Genomic DNA, 22,548 nt, shown 5'->3' with positions numbered 1-22,548 from the left:
AAGCAGCATCATGATAAATGGAGAAAAGACTGAAGTGGTCAAGGATTTCATTTTACTTGGATCCATAATCAACACCCATGGAAGCAGCAGTCAACAAATCAAATGATGCATTGCATTGGGCAAATCTGCTGCAAAAGAACTTTGAAGAGTTAAAAAGCAAAGATGTCACTTTGAGGACTAAGTTGTGCCTGACCCAACTCATGGTGTTTTCAGTTGCCTCGTATGCATGGGAAAGGTGGACAATGAATAAGGAAGACAGAAGAAGAAATGACGCCTTTGCATTATGCTGTTGGTGAAGAATACTGACTATACCATGGGCTGCCAGAAGAACGAACAAATCTGTCTTGGAAGAAGTACAGCCAGAATGTTCCTTAGAAGCTAGAATGCCAAAACTTTGTTTCCCATACTTTGGACATGTTATCAGGAGGGATCAGTCCCTGAAAAAGGACATCATGCTTGACAAAGTAGAGGGTCAGTAAAAATGAGGAAGACCCTCAATGAGATGGATTGACACAGTGGCTGCCACAATGGGCTCAAGCATAATGATGATGGTGAGGATGGCGCAGGACGGGTCAGTGTTTTGTTCTATTTTATGTAGGATTGCTATGAGTCAGAACCAACTTGATGGCACCTAACAAGAACAAGAACAAGAATCATTTGCTTCTTCAACTAGTGAGGACCTGAAACATCACTCAGTCTAAACTTATTTTGTAGCCCAATCCCAGATAGAAGATGTGACTTGGCATGTTCACATGAGCCAGGATCATGATGGACTCAGGCCTTTTGCTTCTATTCTAGTGTTTTCCCATTTTAGTTTGGATTTTGAGCTTCAGTCAAGCAAGGTTACCTGGTTCCTCTTGTAGGCTGCTTCTGCTTAACTTCTCCTCTAACTCAGTGCCGTGTGATTACAACCAGAATGAAATGATGCTTACACATGAACTGGGCATGGGAGCAAGGACAAAGAAGGGTGGATGGTTGATTTATGAAGAGTTTGTATCCTTGCCTCTTGATCCTTCATTTGGTACCCTTTGTGCTGCAGCATCCATGACAGGAAATACTTCCTACCCAGAGCATGTCTCCTCTCTGCAGAATGCTGTCAGATCGTTCGATATCTGTTCAGTTCTGACAACCTCTCTAGGAGGCAAACAGGTAGACAGGCAGCTAATATGTGTCTTTACAGCTGAACAAAAAGCTTTAAATATCATTCTTTTACCTTCTACATCACTTAGTAATCATGTGTTAGCAATTCTACCCTCTAAATGTTTCTTATTTCCACTCTATCCCCGTCCATTGCCTTGGTTCAGGCTCCTGTCAGTGTCTGCCTAAACTACTTCAAAAGTCTTCTAATGAGTCTCCCACCTGTCTCTCTCCTATTCAACCTCAAAACCAAATTCAGACTCCCTGACCGTTCCTCTCCCTACTCCATTATCCCTCTCTACCCTATATAGAATTCAACACTTTCTACTCTCTGCCACTTCCAAACCTTGTTGTACTTAACACTATATTATAAATATATTTATTTAAATGTCACATATGCCTTCCCCAACCCACTGTGAGTTTTTCAATAGTACTGGCTTTTTAAATTTTTTTATTTATTTAGTTGTTGTTGTTGAGAATATACACAGCAAAGCATACAACAATTAAACAGCTTCTACATCTACAATTCAGTGACATTGATTACATTCTTCAAATTGTACAACCATTCTCACCCTCCTTTTCTGAGTTGTCCCTCCCCCATTAATATAAACTCGCTGCACCCTAAGGTTCCTATCTAATCTTTTGAGTTGCTGTTGTCAGTTTGATCCCATACGGATACTTCTTAAAAGAGCATAGTGCTAAAGGCAGACATTTTTTTTTTATTGTGCTTTAAGTGAAAGTTTGTAATTCAAGTCAGTTTCTCATACAAAAACTTATATACACACTGTTATGTGACCCTAGTTGCTCTCCCTACAATGTGACAGCACACTCCTCTCCACCCTGTATTTCCTGTCCATTCAACCAGCTCTTGTCCCCCTCTGCCTTCTTATCTCGCCTCCAGACTAGAGCTGCCCACATAGTCTCATGTGCCTACTTTAGCTACGAAGCACACTCCTCACCAGTATCATTTTATGTCTTATAGTCCAGTCTAATCTTTGTCTGAAGAGTTGGCTTTGAGAATGGTTTTAGTTTTGGGCTAACAGAGAGTCTGGGAGATATGCATGACCTGTGGGGTGCCTCCAGTCTCGGTCAAACCATTAAGTCTGGTCTTTTTATGAGAATTTGAGGTCTGCATCCCACTTTTCTCCTGCCCTATCAGGGATTCTCTGTTGTGTTCCCTGTCAGGGCAGTCGTTGGGGTAACCGGGCACTATCTAGTTCTTCTGGTCCCAGGCTGATGGAGTATCTGGCTTGTATGGCCCTTTCTTTATCTTGGGCTCATATTTTCCTTGTGTCTTTAGTGTTCTTCATTCTCCTTTGCTCCATGTGGTTTGAGACCATCTGATGCATCTTAGATGGCCACTTGCTAACTTTTAAGACTCCAAATGCCACTCACCAAAGTGGGATGCAGAACGTTTTCTTAATACACTTGGCTATGTAAAGGCAGACATTTTTTACTAGTTAAGCTAAACTATTGTTTGGTTTTTAAGAGAAGGGTATTGGCTTTGATTCATCTTTGAATTTCCGTCGCTTGACATAAAAGGCATTAAATATATATATTTAATTAAGATATAATTGTCATTCCATAAATTTACCCTTTTAAAGTACACTCAGTGGTTTGTGTATATTCACAAGTTTATGTAACTATCACTACTATCTAATTCCAGAACCATCCCGAAATGAAGCTCCATACCCATTAGTAATCACATCCCATTCCCCCAGTCCTCCTGGCCCTGGCCACCCCTAATCTAGTTTCTGCCTCTGTGGAATTGCGTATTCTGGACATTTGATATAAATGGAATCAGTCATACAATATGGGGCCTTTTGTGTCTGACTTCTTTCATTTAGAGAAGTATTTCCAAGGTTCATCTGTGTCATCACATGCATCGGTGCTTTATTCCTTTTTATGGCTGAATCATATTCCATTGTAAGAACATACCACATTGTGTTTATCCATGCATCAGTTGATGGCCATTTTGGTTGTTTGTACTTTTTGGAAATTATGAATAATGATGCTATGAACATTCATGTACAAGTTTTTATGTGTCAGTAAATATTTCAGCCAACAAATAAATGAGTGAATGGATGAAGACTTATATTTCATCGCGTGTCCTCTGGCCAGCATATGAATTATAACTTTTATTTCTTTTGGGCAGGTCTGGGTCGGATTGTCCAGGCTGAGGAATATCTATCCCAAGCCCAGTGGACAGTCCTCAAATCAACTGAGTGCTGCGCTGCCATCCACTCTTTATTACATCGGAACCTAGGGCTTCTCTACATGGCTAAGGAAAACTACGAGGAAGCCCGTTATCATCTGGCTAATGATGTAAACAAGCTAAATGTTAATACCTGAATATTTCTAAGAACAGCTCTATTAAGTTTTTTTTTTTTTTTTTAACTGAGCATTTCTCTAAAACTTTCTGTTTGCAAGTGACCACTTGGTACAGTATTAGGAAAAACACAATTATAACAACCTGAATTTGAGCCTTTCCCCTTTTCTTGCTGCTCAACCTTGACATCAACACCACTTCCCGAAGCTCCAGTTGCTCTGAGGCTCGTAAAGGGAGGCAAAGCAGCCTACCGTTACAAGAAAGCCTTTGTTTCAAGGCCAGCCCTATTGTTTCACCAGCCACATAGTCTCGGACAGATTATTTAACCACTCTGAGCCTCTTTTCATCATCTGTCATCACCAGAGACAGAAATAATAAAATAGGCTCTGTTATTTCATTGCAAAGGTTAACAACAGGACAATAATGCAGCGCTTTGACTATTATTTTTATAAATAACACCAGTGCCTACTTCAGAAAAAAAAAAGTGTAGCTATTAAATTGAAATGAACTGGTGTACATAAAAGTGCTTTATAAACTATAAGACTCTATACAGATGTTAGATAAGATAATGAGGTTATAACTAGGCTGCTCTTCCAAAATTTATGAGGTCTCTGTTAGGATTTCAGTATTGGGCAACATTACCAGAGAGTAAGGGTTCCTGAACCTGAAACCTGGATTAGGTTGAAGTTCAGAGTCTCCATGCAGGTCAGTTCTCTCTTCAGCCACTCCGCTGGTCAACTCACCCTTTGTTTGCCTGCCAGTGCGCGATGTCCATAAATTCACCAGAAACGTTCTTGTGCTGGTTCTTTTCCATATCCTGTTGCCCCAGATCTATTCTCTGCCTTGCTCTTTACCCTGGGAGTCTGAGCTCTGTGGACTACACAACCTGGACTCCCCTGGGTTTGGAGTGTGGGAGGCATGTCAGAGGACTGGGAGTTGGGAAGAAAGAGAGATTGGGGTATTTATTCTCTCTGCTCCCTTTTGGCCCCACTCCAGTTCTGGTGAGGGCAGTGTTCCTCCATGGCCACAGCTTCTGTCAGGTGGCCCACTTTCACAGTTCTACCTCATGCTGGGCCCTAGCAACCCTGTTGTCTTCGCTTGCCCTTTCAGGAGTAAGGATGGTAATAGTTTCCTGCTGTTGATACTCCTTAGGTGCTTCACTAGCTCTTGTTGGTTCCTTAACCCTTCTGTCTTTGTAAATAATCCATTCATTAAACTATCTTCATGTAACCCTTTTGAGGGTGCCATCTTTTCCGCCTGGGACACTGACTAATACAACTGTTCACTTGTGTTTCCTCTCTACACACTACAGCCTCCAGCCAATGAGGCAGAGGTATATCCTGTCTTGAGGTAGGTCATACAGTTAAGAATTAAATCAAACTTGGATTCCTCAACTTAGCTTTAAAAAACAAAAACAGTTTTATGGATACACAGCATAAAATTCATCTGTTTTAAGTATATAATTCAATGCTTTTTAGTAAATTTACAGAGTTGTGCAACCATCAGCACAATCCAGTTTTGGAACATTTCTATTACCCCAGATAGATCCCTTGTATCCATTTGCAGCCATTTCCCATGCCCACCTCTAGCCCCAGGCAACCACTTTCTGTCTTTATAGATTTGTTTTTTTGGAATATTCCATATAAATGAAATCATATAATACGTGGTCTTTTGCATCTGGCTCCTTTCACTTAGCCTAATTATTTTGAGAATCATCCATGTCATTGAATATATCAATAGTTCATTCCTTTTATTGCTGAGTAGTATTCCATCATCTCAGTACACCACAGTCTGTTTATCCAGTCACTGGTTGATGGCTATTTGGGTCTTTTCCACTTTTTGGCTATAATGAATAATGCTGCTATGAATATTTTCATACAAGTCTTTGTGTGGACACATGTTTTTGTTTCTCGGGTAGGTATCTAAGAGTGGAATTGCTGGATTGTATGTTAACTCTATGTTTAACTTTTTGAGGAACTGCCAACTGCTTTCCAAAGTGACTGCTTCATTTTACATTTCCACCAGCAATGAACAAGGATTCCAGTTTCTCCACATCCTCACCAACACTTGTTATTTTCCATCTTTTTTATTCTGGCCATCCTAGTGGGTATAAAGTGGTGTCTCAGTGTGGATTTATTTTACATTTCCCTAATGACTAACAATGTTGAACATCTTTTCATGTGCTTATTAGCCATTTGTATATCTTCTTTGTCGAAATGTCTATTCAGATCCTTTGGCTTTTTTTTTTTTTTTTTTAATTAGGCTGTTTTTCTTCCTCTATTGAGGTGTAAAAGTTCTTTATATATTCTGGATACAAGTCCTTTATGAAATATGTGATTTGCAAAGGGACCTCAAGCACTCTCCTTCTTCCTTCCACTTAGATATATTTTGCCAGTACTGCATTTGGGACAGAGGACATCAGGACCTCAGGAGGCTACTTCCACTTGGCCAATATCTTCCATAAGCTTAACAAGTTGGACCTGGCAGACACGCTGTATACCAAGGTGAGTGAGGAATATCAGAGCTCAACTTTGATACTTAGGCCTGGTATCTTACAACTGGTATCAGACCATTCATGAGGAAATTGAAGCACAGAGAGATGTGGTGACTTGCCCAAGGTCGTACACCTAATACCTGGCATACTTCATTTTTCTTTCCTTCTGTTTCTCCTCTACCAAAGCAGACTGGTCCCGAGGATCCATAGAGTGACTAACAAGTAATGAATGACAGGTCAATAAAAACCAAACCCTTCCAAACAGACTGCCATATGCTTGGCCACACCCATAGGAGCAAGATAATGTGGGCATATTGGGGTGTGTGATGGGGAAGGAGAGGTTTTTACAGGAAATTCATTGTTGAAAGGTCTTGTCAAGGCATCAGAGAACATGAGAGTACTTTAAAATTTCCATCTTTGCATGTAAAAGATTTTAAACTGTTTCCAAAATGTTAAAATGTCACTTACATTCATACAGTAACAGCTCATTTGTCAGGAAGTCACTTAGCAAGTGGCCATTTCTGTGTGTGATACAGGCTCTCGTGCTGTGACTGTTGAATCTTATTTTGGACCCAGTTCTCAGGAAGAAGCATTGTGGTATAACTGAAAAACAGTGGACTTTGTACTCAAACAGATCTGAATTTAAATCCTGGCTGTGCCATTTACCAGTTCATATCAGAAGTCGAGTGTGATCTTAACTCCTCTGAGGCTCGATTTATTTATCTGCAAAATGGGAATAATAAGGATAGTTACCTCAGCTGGGATGTTGTGAGGTTGTGCGTATGGTGTCCTTGAAAAGGTTTAGCATTATATGTGCTCAACAAATGGCAGCCATTGTTATTTAACCCTGTCGGGGTTACCTCCAGATCCACCTGGCACATGCCCTCTGCAGCCCATCGCTTGTCACACTCACTTTGGCCAGGCCGGTTCTGGGCTCCTAAGGCTCCCTTCTGCCTCCAGGCACAGTGAGAGAGGGAGTCTCCAGACTGTCAGGAAACCTGACCAGGAGCACTGCTCTCTCCAGCTGGCTGGTCCAGTGTCCTAGCTCTGGTCTGCTTGTGTGATTGCCATCTCCTTTCCCAACAGGTCACTGAGATCTGGTATAAATATTTGAATAATCATTACCAAGTCCTCTCACATTCTCGGCTTCAACAAATAGATTTACTGGGCAAAAAATTTGAGAACGACACTGGCTTAGGTAAGTAGCAGCTCTCCTTGGGAAGCGGAGCAGTGACTTCACCCACCTAACACACAGGCCTTGCCCCTAAGAGGGAGGGTAGCTGTACTTGTCACAAAGGACATCAGACCGTCTTCCCCATTTTGCTGGTTGGGAAGACTGAGGCATGGGGATCAAAGAGATTTTACCAGCGTTGGGCAGAATTCAGATCCCTAGCATCAGAAACAGCCCTTCAATGTGTCAGCTAGGGAAAGATTTGGAGAAGAAAAAGATCCTGTCAGAGCTTTCCATGCTTTCTGCAGGGTATCCATTTCTTACGTGTTATTCCCTCAGGTCATGTAAGACAAGGCATGTGCTCTAAACAGACATGCAGTGTAGTTAGTGAGACAGAACCTATATGCAATAGCAAAAGAAATCGTCTACAAGTACAAATAATATTACAAGATGAGTCCCAGAATGAAGAAGAAGTTGCGTGCCATTGAAGTAGGAAGACTTCTTGGAGGACGAAAGATTTTGAACTAAGATTTTTTAAAATAGTAACTTCATTGGTGTTTCTCTTCATTATAAAAGTGGTTCATGTTAAAGCAGAAAACTTGTAAATCAAAGCAAAGCACAAAGGGAAAAAAGTTTCACCCATGAATATCTGAAGATAGCCAACCTTGACATTATGGTGTGTGTTCTTTTTTTTCCCTAAGCTTAAAACAAAATCAAACCCACTGCCATTGAGTTGATTCTGACTCATAGTGACCCTCTAGGACAGAGCAGAACTGCTTCATAGGGTTCCCAAGGCTGTAAATCTTTCCAGACTGCCACTTCTTTCTCCAGCAGAGCGGTTGGTGAGTTCAAACCGCCGACCTTCCAGTTAGAAGCCAAGTGCTTAACCACTGCTCCATCAGGGCTCCACCAGGGCTCCTTTCTCTAAGCTTAGTACTTTTATCAGTGCTTTTAAGTATCTGTCCCTTGATAACTGCTCAGTAATGGGCAACTAAAGTAGGAACAAAAAATGCTGGGGGAAATAGTAAACAGATTCACATGGGAAGCAGAAAGGCTTTGCTTAAGCATCTTTGGAGTCCCTGGGTTGCGCAAATGGTTAACATGCACAGTTGCTAAACAAAAGTCTGGGAGTTTGAATTCACCCAGAGGCACTCAAAAGAGGGGCCTGGCAATCTACTTCTGAAAAATCGGCCGCTCAAAACCCAATGGAGCACGGTTCTAACCTGACGCACAAGGGGTCACCATGAGTCCGAATCAACTCCATGACAACTGGTACCGTAAGCATCTTTGGATTTGGGGAGAATTAAGCTGCTGCAAGCAGCTGTGGCTCCATTTTCTCAGCTATAGAATGCAACCAGAAGAATAGGACTAAGGAATCCTGCTGTAGCAAGTTCCCTGTATTGGGAAGCCTAAGAGATCTAGAGTTCAGGACTCTGAAAAAGAGAAGCTTTAGCAACTTTGAGACCTGTGGGAGTGAGCATGTTCTTAGGTTACATGCTAGGCAGAGCTGGAGAGCTGCTGCAATCTGCCCAGCTTCCTGCTTTGCCTGTGGAGGCAGTCCTCGCGGTGAAGAGCTTGCTGTGGTTGTGCTGTCACCACCAGTGCCCCCGGAAGGAGGCTTTGGCAGAAGACCAGGCACCCTCACAGCTGTGTACCTCTGCCGATGAGGGCAGGCACAGCGGCCAAGGGTCTGCTTCTTCCCCTCCCCTTCCAACACAGATGAAGCCCACGAAGCAGAAGCCATTCGGATCCTGACGTCAACCTTGAGCATACGAGAATCTACATCTAACACAGACCCAGAGAAAACTGTCTTCATTCTGAAAACCCTGGTCTTGCTTTACTACCTGATGATGAATTATTCAAAGGTAAGTTTCCTTAGAAAAGCAGCATGTCTAAGATAGATAAAAATTCCTCCAGTTGAATTCAGCTATGTTTTGCCCAATTCCACCAGCTTTTGCCCTCAGAGGAAGTCCTCACTCCAAAGAAGTTCAGATGCTTATGACATTTCTCATTTAGTGAGTCCAGCCTGCATAATGGAAACAGGATTTTTTTCTTCCCTCAATGGGGCTGTCCCGGGGTTGCGTAGGTAAACTGAGGGTGGGGCAGTGCCCAGAAGCCTACAGGGCAGGAGGACTCAGGGACGGCCTCAGAAGAATGGAGTGGTAGCTTTACTCACTGAGCTCTCTATTGCTGGAGGGATTCAGGCAGAAATGGATTGCCATGAAAAGATTAAAAGATTTTAGAGCGCTCATTACATGCCAACCTTTACATGAATTACATGACAGAGTAGAACTGGCCCATACGGTCTCCATGAAGCATCTGGTGGATTCGAACTGCTGACCTTTTGGTCAGCAGCAGAAGCTCTTAACCACTACACCACCAGGGTTTCCTTATATGAATTATCACATTTAATTCTCGTATGAACCTTTTGAGGTAGTCACTTTATTATCTCCAATTTACAGATAAAGGCACTGAGGTACAGAAAGAGCCAATTACTTGCCCAATGTCTCACAGAAATCAAGTGGCAGATCTCGGATTGATTGGTTCATTCATTCATTCAAATATTTATTGAACACCTGCCACTGTTCTGGGGACTTGAAGATTCAGTGGTAAACAATCAGTTAACTTTTCTATCTTCATGGAGCTTATGTTATTTGGAAGAGAGGAGTCACAATAAACAAGTGAACTTATAAATATGTAATAATTTCAGATAGTGAAAAGTGCTATAAAGAAATAAAAGCAGGCAAGGGGGGAGAGAGAGGGGTTAGTGGGCTGAGGCCATTTTGTGCGGGTGACATGGAAAAATTTTAGATTCCTTCCCTCCTTCCTCTTTCCCATTCTTCCTTCCTTCCTTCAGCAAACTTTTACTAAGCACCTACTGTATACCAGAGCCTGCTCCAAGGAGCGTACAGTCAATGGGCTATTAATAGAGTGTGATAGTGAAGCACAGGACTCTGAGGGAGCCCAGAGGCGGAATATTAACACTAACTGGGGTAGGGCTAGGAGTGGTCAGGGAACAGGGAAACATTTCCATTGACTATTCAGGTTTACATTAGACAAAAATGTCTTTTCTACGGTGTAGAGTCCAGTTTTTGACTGTATACTCAAGGAAGTCATTATCCTGAGGCATGTTAGGGTGTCAGATCTACAAGAGGCCTTTAGATGGAAGGGACACATTTATAACTCAAAAGTCTTTACTAGGCTATTTTCTCTTCAGTGAAGCCTTCCCTGACCCCCCTTGTCTAAAATTGCAAAACCTCACTACCACAACTGATTCTTCTATCCCCCTTTCTTGCTTTTTTTTTCCCCCCCTTAGCACTTATCATTATTTCAGGTACTATTGTGTTTTACTTATTTATCTTGTTTATTGTCTCTCTTTCCTACTAGATTATAAGTTCTATGAGGGCAGGAATTTTCTGCCTGTAGTCACAGTACCTGGAACACAGTAGCCATGTAATTAATATTTATAAGAAGGAAGAAAATAGAGAGAGAGAGAAAGAGAGAGCCAGGGTCTATTCCAAGATGTCCTGTGGAGCCTCTGTCCAAGTTGAAACTCTAGACTGCATGGCCCCAGGACTGCTCCAGGATGTAATTTTACTTGTAGCACATATCACCTCTATGCCTCCCAATGTTGGTCCAAAGGGCCATGATTAAAATCCTGCAAAGATCCTGCTTTGCTAGGAAGGCATACTTAGTTTGTCCTTAGTTTATCAAGCCAAATATGTTTTTCTGGTGTCCCCTGCCCCACTCAGCACCCATTTGGCCAACTGTAAGGGCCCAGTGTGTGTTCACAAGTTTACTGTCATGAAACAAAGTTTAGAATGAGCTCAGTGGCTAGGGCGAGAATCTTGTGGATCCTCTCCAATGTTCCTGGGGTTACACATAGATGGGGCTTCCCAATGTTATGCTTTCCTGTGACGACCTCCTTTTGTCATTGCAATTCTATTCCAGGCCCAGGAATACGCTATGGCAGCCTTCACCCTCGCCAAAGAAAAGCTCAGTGTCCATGAACAAAGCACCATTCAAGAGTTATTGAATCTCCTCGCAGCCGAAGAATCTCATTCTCGGTGACCCATGAGATCCACGTTGGTGCTATAGAAGGGACTATTGAAAGTCTTATATACCCCAGCCTTGTACACTACTTTGAGGTACTATCGGTTGCTGACATTTCTACCCTCTTCCCCTAGAACTGTACACATAGCTGTGGTTTTATTCTTACAGAGCATATGTGAGGGCAAGTAGGAATAGAAAGGCGTGGAAATTAGTAAAACTAACTTTATGGTGCTGAGATGTTTGTCGTTTATCATGACCTTTGTACTTAGCGTCATTGCTCAACTTTGAATAATATGCTCTTAGATCACTAATATGGTAATTGTAATTAAACTGCAAATAATTTGTCATATTTTCCTGAAGTCTCCCAGTGATGCGTGTTTCAAAGGTCTTTGCCAAAGAAGGAGGTAAGGAATGGAGCTATACTGGAGCAACTTTTCTCTATTCTGCTGGAATTAAGTTAGCATTAATCTGAAGTAGATTGTAATTTTTAAAAAGGCCCATTATAATTCTTAGAGCAATCACTAGGAAAGTAACTCCAAAAATAGTTTAAAATCAAAAAATTAAAATGGTACACTAGGAAATATCCACTTAATACAAACCATACCAAAAAACCAAACCCTTTGCCATCGAGTCAATTCCGACTCATAGTGACCCTATAGGACAGAGTAGAACTGCCCCATAGGAGCGGCTAGTGGATTCAAACTGCTGACCTATTGGTTAGCAGCCGAGCTCTTAACCACTGTACCACCAGGACTCCATCTTAATACAAAAAAAAGACACCAGTAAAAGAGGAACCGAGGAACAAAAAGGACGTGAGACACAGGAAAAACCAATAGCAAAATTGCAGACTTGAGTCATGGCTCTTTGCCAGAAGAGATCCCTGGGCCTCACAAGGGGTCCAGGTATCGTCTGGCTGAGATACCATTCCAGGCTAATGTCTTTATTTTCTCAATGATTTGAAGCAAACATGAACCACATGTACTGTCTAGAGGAGAAAGACTCTGAAAGGTGATATGATACAGGGGAAAGAGTGCAGGACTTGGTTCAAATCCCAGCTTTCTCTAACATAATAGCTTTGTCTCCCTTAGTTCCTCTCCAGACTCACCAAGCAGCCTACCAATTAGCACTTGGCTTCCTGAGTAAATCTGCACCCAGGGAGAGAGATATGCAGGTCTAGGGCCTGTGGAAGACATACTGTAAATTAATTAGCTCAGACACAATAAAAAGGTCAGATTAGGTCCCCCTGTCCCTTCAACTCTTGGTAAAATGAGCTGGAACCCCGTTTCCACACATTTGGACATTGTAACACTTTTCCAAGATGACTATGAAGTCCCTGGGGCTTACTTTTCTTCCAGCCATCTTGCACTCCAGTTTCCAGTTTCAGTTGAATCTTCATTTGTCACTCTGCGTCTTGGAGCTGTTTCTTCATCTTAGGCACACAGCTCCTTCTTGATTCTTACCCTCCAACCAGAAATATGAAGCGACTGTTAATGAAGACTGGGGGGATGGGTATCAACAACTGTTCAGCAGATAATTTAAAGGAGAACATTAGAACGTCTCTATTTGAAAAAAGTCCTTAAAATTTTTTTTCCCCCCTCTTCCTTTAAAGGGTATTGTTGACGTTTGTTTTGTCAGGCAGTTCAGTTAACTTGTGGATCAGTTAGATTCAAGGCTTGTTTTTAAGCTTTATAGGGTGAATTTACAGCACTTTTACTCCCTGACTGTGGTTCTCAAAGTGAGGTTCAGGGTTCCCTGGAGCTCCCCAGGACCCTTTCAGGGGGTTCAGAAGGTCCCTCCTTTTCCAACTATGTATTTGTGTACAGGGCCAGATTTTCTTCACATACTTTAACCAAAACAACATATTACAACAGCTTGAATGCAGAATCAGATATGAAAATCCAGCTGTCTTCCCTTAAACCAAACATTAAATAGATTTGTAAATAATGTAAAACAATGCCATTCTTCTCACTAAACTTTTATTTTGGGAAATATAGTTACTTTAGTATAAAAATATGTTATTTATACTAATGTGCGGTAGGTTTACTATATTTTTTTAAAATAAATCGATTAAGTATTTAAACATTTCTAAGTTTAATTTCTGATATGGTAACTATTGATAGCTGTAACCCACATCAAAAAAAAGCTCTTTGGGGGTCCTCAGCAATTTTTAAGAGTATCAAGGGCTCCTAAACCAAAAAGTAAGAACCACTGCTCTAGATGTGACTCTTCTGTGTTCCCTACTGATTGTTTGATTGCCTCGCATGTTCAGTGAGATTTCTTTACTCGTACTGGATGGAATTAGAATGTCTCTTAGTGTTTCAGAGTTAGAAAATTGTTCAGCTTATACCTCCCTGGCAGTTGTTCTTTGTTCAGCTTCATGAAGTTTAACCCTGTGCAGGTACAGATTAGCATTCGGCCAAACCTTAAGGGGATTCTTATGCAGATTTCTGGAACTTTTTTTTTCTTCATAGCTCCTGTTGACTGGTGCTCTGTCCTGCATAGTTTAGCTGCTTCAACTTCCCCAAACTCCCATTGTTATCTCTTCAACTTAGGAAGACTTTCATATTCTGCTAGAGTTCCCCTTCCCTGTGCCATGCCCTAGAAAGTGCCTTGAGGTAAAAAGCAAAGATGATCCTTTCTCTCACAGATTACAGTCCTTCAGTACCTAACATCCAAATGTCTAAAAACAGTTGTGTCATATAATTAGTCTAGTTTTATTGGTGTTTACAGTGGGAAGGAAAATTATGTACCAGTTTCTCCTTAATGGCCAGAAATGGAAGTTCCAAATTGATTTTTATACATTGATGTTTGTGTTTAGCAACCTTCTTTGCTAAACTCTCTTATTAATTCTAATAAGTTAACTGTAAATTTAAAAAAAGTTTTATATACACTATCATATAGTTTGTGAATAATGATCATTTTATTTCTTATTTTAAATTATATTTCTTGCTTACTGCACTAGCTAAGACCTTTAGTAGTGTGTTGGTTAGAAGTTGTGATGGTGATCGTCCTTGACTTTTTTCTGATCCCAAGGGTAAAGCTTTCAGTGTTTCACCATTAAGTCTGATGTTTACTTTAGAATTTCTGTAGATACTCTTAATCAGGTTAAAGAGGTTGTCTTTAGTTTGCTAAAGGCTATTTTTATCATTAATGAGCATTTAATTGTATCAAATTAGTTATCTGCATATACTGAAATATAATTTTCTTCCTTTAATCTGTTTATATGAATTATTTTAATTTCTAAAGAGAAGCTAACTTTTCACTCCTGGAATGTGCTTCACTTGATCATGCTGCATTATCAGTATATTGCTAGATTTGGTTCACTAAGATATTATTTAGTATTTTGAGATGCATGTTCATGAGACTAGCCTATAATTTTCCTTTCACATAGTGTCCTTCTTGGGCTTGGGTATCAAAGTTTTGCTAACTTCATAAAATTTGATGACGAATATCCCTTTCTTTATATACTATATAAAAGAGTTTATATGAGTTTGGAATTATTTGTTTCTTAAATATTTCATAGAATTTGCTGGTGAAGCCATCTGGGACTGGAGTTTTCTTTAGGGAAACATTTTGACTACAAATTAAATTTACTTAATGCTTATAGGATTATTCATGTTTCCTGTTTCTTCTTGAGTCAGTTTAAGTAATTGACATTTTTCTAGGAATTTGTCCATTTTTTCTAAATACTCAAATTTATTGGCAAAGATATTCAGTCTCCCAGTATTGTGTGTTTGTCCACCATTTTGTCATCTGATGTGATTTTCCGGTGTGTTATAAATCCTATCTCTATGATGTTAATGAGATGGGATTAGCGGCAGTTATGTTACTGAGGCAGGACTCAATCTACAAGATTAGATTTTGTTTTAAACCAATCTCTTTTGAGATATAAAAGAAAGAAGCAAGCAGAGAGACATGGGGGACCTCATATGACCAAGAAAGTAGCGGCAGAAGAAGAGTGCACCCTTTGGACAGGGGTTGCTGTGCTGGGAAGCTCCTAGACAGACGAAGATTGTTGAGAACTTCCTCCAGAGCCGACAGAGAAAGAAAGCTTTCCCCTGGAGTTGGCACCCTGAATTTGGACTTCTAGCCTCCTAGACTGTGAGAGAATAAAATTCTGTTTAATAAAGCCATCTGCTTGTGGTATTTCTGTTATAGCAGCAATAGATAACTAAGACAAGGTCGTAGAATATGCTGTATAGAATTTTGATTTTTTGGACTTGGTTGAGATTTTCTTTATGACCTAGGATATGGTCAATATTTGTAAATGTTCTGTGTGTACTAGAAAATTATGGGTATTTTGCAGTGCTCTACATACGTCCGTCAAGTTTATTCATCACATTTTCCAAATCTTGCATATCCTTGCTGTATCTCTGTCTCTATCTACCTACCTATCCATCTATCTATCTATATTTTAGTCTATTTCTGAGAAAGGTATGAAAAACATCTGAATATAATTATGAAGTTATCCATTTTTCTTTGTGGTTTTCTTAATGTTTGCTTTATGTATTTTGAGTCCATGTTATTAGACATGTACAAATTTAAATATTGTTTTATTTTCCCAGTGAGTGGAATATTTATTTTTTATGTTATAAAGTGATTATCTTTATCTCTAGTAATGCTTATTACCCTTAGAGCCTATTTTGGTCTGATATTAGTATAGCTACACCCATTTCCTTTGGGTTGGTATTTGCATGGTATGCTGGATTGCCTGTTATCAACTAGGCATCATTATAATTCCCTTCAGCATTTATCTCTACTTTGAAGGGGAAGCTTGAAACTGCAGTTCCTAGTATCTCTTTCTTTTTAAGATTCTGGGTTAAATTCTACCAATGAGGGCAACTACACAAGATTTAGAAGCTGGATGAGAGGGGGCAGCCAATGGTCCTTCTGAGAACCATCCATTGTTGCTCTCCTGAAAGCAGATTCCCTGTGATGCAGCTTATTGACCTTGGCTCCTTGATTTTCATCACGTAACCCTTTCAATAATTGTGTAAGCCTCTAATTCGCTGTGTTAAATACATCTCTCTTTACTCAAAATGTCTACAGTGGCTCTTTTTTCCCTGACTAAACCCTGGCTGAAACACTTGCTATTTCTTCTTACTATCTTTTACTTTTAAAGAAACTATAATCTTGTGTGTTAGATGTGTCTCTCATAAATATGTTGTTGTTGTTAGATGCCGTCGAGTTGGTTCTGACTCATAGTGACCCTATGCACAACAGAACAAAATACTGCCTGGTCCTGCACCATTCTCACAATTGTTATTATGCTTGAGCCCATTGAACTGTATCAGTCCATCTCATTGAGGGTCCTCCCCTTTTTCACTGACCCTCTGCTTTACCAAGCATGATGCCCTTCTCCAGGGACTATATTTATACTATATTTATGTGTATAAATATAGCATAATTCAGTATTTTTGTATGTTTTTTAAAAGAATCATTTAGTCCATTGCATTTTGTTTATATCTCTAAACCATGGTCTTATTTGTGTCTTCAGTTTACCCTGTGTATACTGTTTCCCCCTTTCTTCCTTTTGGATTGATTGGATATTTTTTCTCATTCCATTTCTGACCCCTCTGCTAGTTTGTAGGTTAAATACTGTGTTTCTGTTCTTTTAGTGATTACCCCAAAAATAAAACATCCATTCCTAATTTATCAAAATTGAAAGCTATTCAAGATATTTACTCTCCTCCTGGACAATACAAGGACTTTAGAACCTGTTAACTCCATTTACCTCTCCCCAACTTGTATATTATTATTGTTGTTTATTTCAAATATATCTTAAATTCATAAGTTATAATTATAATTATTGTATACAGTCATATTTCTTCTTGTATTTTGTATCTTCCATCTGGGCTTACAAGAAGCCCTGGTGGTACAGTGGTTAAAGCACTTGGCCGCTAACTAAAAGGTTGGCAGTTCTAACCCACCAGCCACTTGGCGGGAGAAAGATGTGGCAGTCTGCTTCTGTAAAGATTGCAGCTTTGGAAACCCCTTGGGGGCAGTTCTGCTCTCCTATAGCGTCACTACTGAGTCAGTATCGACTGGACAGCAACAGATTTGGTTTTTTAATCTGGGCTCACACTAGTGATACATCCTTTATTATTTCCTGTATTGAAGGTCTGCTGGTGGCAAACTTAGATTTTTTTCCTCCTTTTCTTTAATCTGAAAAAAACATTTTTTTTAAATTGTGCTTTAAGTGAAAGTTTACAAATCAAGTCAGTCTCTCATACAAAAATTTATATAAACACCCAGTTTTGACTTATGTACACCTCATTATATACTCCTAGTTTCTCTCCTCCTAATGAGACAGCACACTCCTTCTCTGTACCCTCTATTCCCTGTATCCATTCAGCCAGCTTCTGTCCCCCGTGCCTTCTCATCTTCCCTCCAGACAGGAGCTGCCCACATAGTCTCATGTGTCTACTTGAGCCAAGAAGCTTACTCCTTACCAGTATCATTTCTATGTTATAGTCCAGTCCGATCCCTGCCTAAAGAGCTGGCTTTGGGAATGGTTCCAGTCTTGGGCTAACAGGTCTGGGGACCGTGACCTCCAGGGTCCTTCCAGTCTCAGTCAGACCTTTCCTTTAAGCCAGTCTTTTTATGAGAATTTGAGGTCTGCATCCCATTGCTCTCCTGCTCCATCAGGGATTCTCTGTTGTGTTCTCTGTCAGGGCAGTCATGGGTGGTAGCTGGGCACCACCTAGCTTTTCTGGTCCCAGGCTGGTGTAGTCTCTGATCTATGTGGCCCTTTCTGTCTCTTGGGCTCATAATTACCTTGTGTCTTTGGTGGTCTTCATTCTCCCTTGCTCCACGTGGGTTGAGACCAATTGACGCATCTTAGATGGCTGCTTGCTAGTGTTTAAAACCCTAGATGCCACTCACCAAAGTGGGTTGCAGAACGTTTTCTTAATAGATTTTATTATGTCAATTGACCTAGATGTCCTCTGAAACCATGGTCCCCAGACCCCCGCCCCTGCTACTCTGGCCGTCAAAGAATTCAGTTTATTCAGGAAACTGCTTTTGGTTTAGTCCAGTTGTGCTGACCTCCCCTGTATTGTGTGTTATCTTTCCCTTCACCTAAAATAGTTCTTGTCTACTATCTAATTAGTGAATACCACTCTCCCTCTCTCCCTCCCCACCCTCATAACCATCAAAGAATATTTTCTTCTATGTTTAAACTATTTCTTGAGTTCTTATAATAGTGGTCTCATACAACATCTGTCCTTTTGCAACTGACTAATTTCACTCAGCATAATGCTTTCCATAATCTGAAAAAAGAAAATTTTTTTTTTAAATTGTGCTTTAGGTGAAAGTTTACAGAGCAAATTAGTTTCTCATTAAACAATTTATATACAAATTGTTTTGTGACATTTGTTGCAATCCCTGTGATGTGTCAACACTTTCCTCTTCTCCACCCTGGGTTCCCTGTTTCCATTTGTCTGTTTTCTTGTCCCTTTCTGCCTTCTTGTCTTTGCTTTTGAGCAGGTGTTGCCCATTTGGCCTAATATTCATGATTGAGTAGGTTCCTCACGCGTGTTATTGTTTGTTTTATAGATCTAATTTTTGGCTGAAGGGTAAACTTTGGGAGTGACTTCAGTTCTAAGTTAAAAAGGTGTTCGGGGGCCACAGCCTTGGGGTTCCTCGAGTCTCTGTCAGACCAATAAGTCTGGCCTTTTTTTAAGAATTTGAATTTTATTCTACATTTTTCTCCCACTCTGACCAGGACCCTCTGTTGTGATCCCTATCAGAGCGGTCCGTGGTGGTAGCTGGGTACCATCTAGTTCTTCTAGTCTCAGGCTGATGGAGGGTATGGTACTTGTGATCCATTAGTCATTTGGACTAACATTTCCCATGTGTCTTTGGTTTTTGTCATTCTCCTTTGTTCTGGATGGGATGGGACCAGTAAATGTATCTTAGATGACTGCTTGCAAGTTTTTAAGACCTCAGACACTACTCACCAAAGTAGGGTGTAGAACATTTTCTTTATGAACTACGTTATGCCAATTGACCTAGATGTCCCCCGAGACCATGGCCCCAGCCCTCATCCCCGTAACTGGGTCCCTCAGGGTGTCTGGATGTGTCTATGAAATTTCTATGACTTTGCCTTAGTCACATTGTGTTGACTTCCCCTACAATGTGTAGTTTTGCCCTTCACCAAAGTTATCACTTAACTACTGTCTAGTTTGTGATTTTCCCTCCTAAACCCTCCCCTCCCTCATAACAATCAAAGATTATTTCTTTCTCTGTGTAAACCTTTTCTTGAGATTTTATAATAGTGGTGTCATACAGTGTTTGCCCTTTTGTGATTGACCTTATTTCACTTAGCATAATGCCCTGCAGGCTCATCCATGTCATGAGATGTTTTGAGGATTCATCATTATTCTTTATTGCTGTGTAGTATTCCACTGTGTATAAATATGTACCATAATTTGTCTGTCTGTTGATGGGCACTTAGGTTGTTTCCATCTTTTTGCTATTGTGAGTAAAGCTGCAGTGAACATGAGTGTGCATATGTTTATTCATGTGACAGCCCTTACTTCTCTAGATTATATTCCTAGAAGTGGGATTGCTGGATCATATGGTATGTTTATTTCCAGATTTTTAAGGAAATGCCATATTGTTTTCCACAGGGATTGTACCATTTTACATTCCCGCCACCAGTGTGTAGAAGTTCTAATATCCCTGAAACCTCTCCAATATTTGTTATTTTCTGTTTTTTTTGATTCATACCAGTAATGTCGGGATAAAATGGTATCTCACAGTAGGTTTAATTTTAATTTCTCTAATGGCTAATGTGGAGTCCTGGTGGCACAGTGGTTAAGTGTTACAGCTGCTAACCCAAAGGTTGGCAGTTAGAATCCACCAGTTGCTCCTTGGATATGCTTTGGGGCAGTTCTACTTTGTCCTATAGGTTCGCTATGAGTTGGAATTGACTTGACTGCAATGTTTTTTTTTTTTTTAATGGCTAATGATCATGCGCACTTCCTTATGTGTCTGTTACCCACCTAAATTTCTTCTTTGGTGAAGTGTCTGTTCATATCCTTTGCCTATTTTTTAATTGGATTATTTATCTTTTTATCGTTATGAGGTTGCAGTATGTTATAGATTTTAGAGATTAGACCCTTGTCAGATGTGTCATAGCCAAAAATTTTTTCCCAGTCCATAGGTTCTCTTTTTACTCTTTTGGTGAAGTTTTTTGATGAGCGTAAGTGTTTAATTTTTAGGAGATCCCAGTTATCTAGTTTATCTTCCAGTGTTTGTACATTGTTAGTTATAGTTTGTATCCTATTTATGTCATATAATAGGACCTCTAGCATTGTTCCTACTTTTTCTTTAATCTGTATAGTTTTAGGTTTTATATGTAGGTCTTTGATTCATTTTGAATTAGTTTTGTGTATGGTGTGAGGCATGGGTCCCGTTTCATTTTTTTTACAGATGGACATCCAGTTTTGCCAGCACTATTTGTTAAAGAGACTATCTTTTTTCCCATTTAATGGACTTAAGGCCTTTGTCAAAGATTAGCTCACCTTAGGTGGATGGATTTATACCTGGGTTCTCAATTTTGTTCCGTTGGTCTATGTGTCTGTTATTGTACCAGTACCACATGACTTGAGTACTGTGACTATATAGCAGGTTCTGAGATCAGGTGATGTGAGGCCTCCTACTTTGTTCTTCTTCAGTAATGCTTTACTTACCTAGGGCTTCTTTTCCTTCCATGTAAAGTTAATGGTTAGTTTTTCCATTTCATTAAGGAATGCTGTTGGTATGTGGATCAAAATTGCATTGTATCTGCAGATTGCTTTGGATAGGATTAACATTTTTACAATGAGTCTAGTCCTATCCAGGAGCATGGTATGTTTTTCCATTTATGTAGGTCTCTTATCTTCTTGCAGTAGTCTGAAAAAATTTTTATTTCGCCTTCATTTTTTTTTTGACTCTTCAATTAAAATGTATTTCATTTTAATACATATTGATGCAGAACATAATCTCAATCCAAAAGATCTCTGTGAAATGTGGTTTTATTTAACACCAAAAGGCATAATAAGTAGGTTGAAGATAACCAGTAGTCCTGGTGATTTCTGTGTCTTTTATAAGAGCGTCTTTTATCTTTCAATCAGGTAATCACATCCTTCCTAAACATCTTCAGCAGAATTTTCAGGGGTGGAGTTCAAAGACCATCCTGAAAGGCCTGGCTAAATCTTATCTACTAGCAAGCACATATGCACTGGTACAAATTATATTATGCTGTCTATGAACTGTAAGGAGCCCTGGTGATTCAACAGTTAAGGTTGATGGTTCGAACCCACCCAGTGGCTCCGCGGGAGCAAGTCTTAACGATCTGCTCCTGTAAAGATTACGGTGTAGAAAATAGTATGGGACAGTTTTACTGAGTCACATGGGATCACTGTGAGTCAAAATCGACTTGATGGCAAATAACAACAATATGAACTTTCATTTAACAAAAAATCACTTTGAGTAATTGCTCTGCATTCTTATCATATAAATTCTGTTGATAACTGCATACCTGTGCTGTACCATAGGTCCTCAGATGACCAAGATTAAAACCAAACCGCTCTACCACCAGTAGGCCTCACTATGTCCCACTACAGATACATATCATACAAATGAGGTGTCTTTGTGTTCACACTGTCTCTGAGAAATATGACATCTCTCAAGCACAATAGATTATAACAACATAAACATTGGGAAAGTAAGTGTTTCAAAAAAAGATGGTGATGCAGTATTTGAATGACAGAGCTGTGACATCATTTAGCTTGACCGAAAAAAAAACACTGTCTTTTCGTATATTCATCAAGATTGACGGAACCTGAACAGTGATTACACGTGGGGGCTGGGAAAGAGAAATTTGGTAGATGAAGGACAAGGATGGAAGGAAGGTTTTTATATTTTTTGGTTTCTGAATCATTTGAGTATAATAGTATCCAAAAAATAAATCAAAAAAAAAAAAAAAAAAGAATTGATAGAACCTGATGGAGATAAATATTGTATTTAATGTAAAATCGAGCCTCATTATTTGTGGATTCCTTATTTGCAAATTCACCTACTTGATAAAATTTATTTGTAACCCCAAAATCAATGTTGGTGTTGTTAGGTGTTGTTGAGTCGGTTCCTACTCATAGTGATCCCATGTACAACAGGACGAAACACTGCCCAGTCCTGCGCTATCCTCACAATCCTTGTTATGGTTGAGCCCATTGTTGCAGCCACTGTGTCAATCCGTCTCATCAAGGGCTTCCTCTTTTTGCTGACCCTCTACTTTACCAAACATGATGTCTCTAGTGACTGGTCCCTCCTGATAACATGTCCAAAGTATTTGTGATGTAATTTCGCCATCTTTGT

The 22,548-nt window shown here is 39.9% G+C and overlaps 1 protein-coding gene across 2 annotated transcripts in view; it reads left to right on the top strand.

Annotated features, from left to right (window-relative positions):
• Positions 1 to 13,213, top strand: part of ZMYND12 (zinc finger MYND-type containing 12) — a 39,105-nt gene extending 25,892 nt beyond the window's left edge. For both annotated transcript variants that reach the window (XM_049878999.1, XM_049879000.1), the window contains 5 exons: positions 3,293 to 3,462; positions 5,848 to 5,970; positions 7,047 to 7,158; positions 8,851 to 8,996; positions 11,083 to 13,213. In XM_049878999.1, coding sequence (XP_049734956.1) covers positions 3,293 to 3,462; positions 5,848 to 5,970; positions 7,047 to 7,158; positions 8,851 to 8,996; positions 11,083 to 11,202 — 671 coding nt within the window. In that variant the 3' untranslated portion in view covers positions 11,203 to 13,213. The remainder of the gene's footprint in view (positions 1 to 3,292; positions 3,463 to 5,847; positions 5,971 to 7,046; positions 7,159 to 8,850; positions 8,997 to 11,082) is intronic.
• The last annotated feature ends 9,335 nt before the right edge of the window (positions 13,214 to 22,548 follow it).

The sequence above is a fragment of the Elephas maximus genome, chromosome 3 (assembly GCF_024166365.1).
Source record: "Elephas maximus indicus isolate mEleMax1 chromosome 3, mEleMax1 primary haplotype, whole genome shotgun sequence".
Taxonomy (NCBI): domain Eukaryota; kingdom Metazoa; phylum Chordata; class Mammalia; order Proboscidea; family Elephantidae; genus Elephas; species Elephas maximus.
This window is presented reverse-complemented; position numbering and strand designations above follow the sequence as displayed.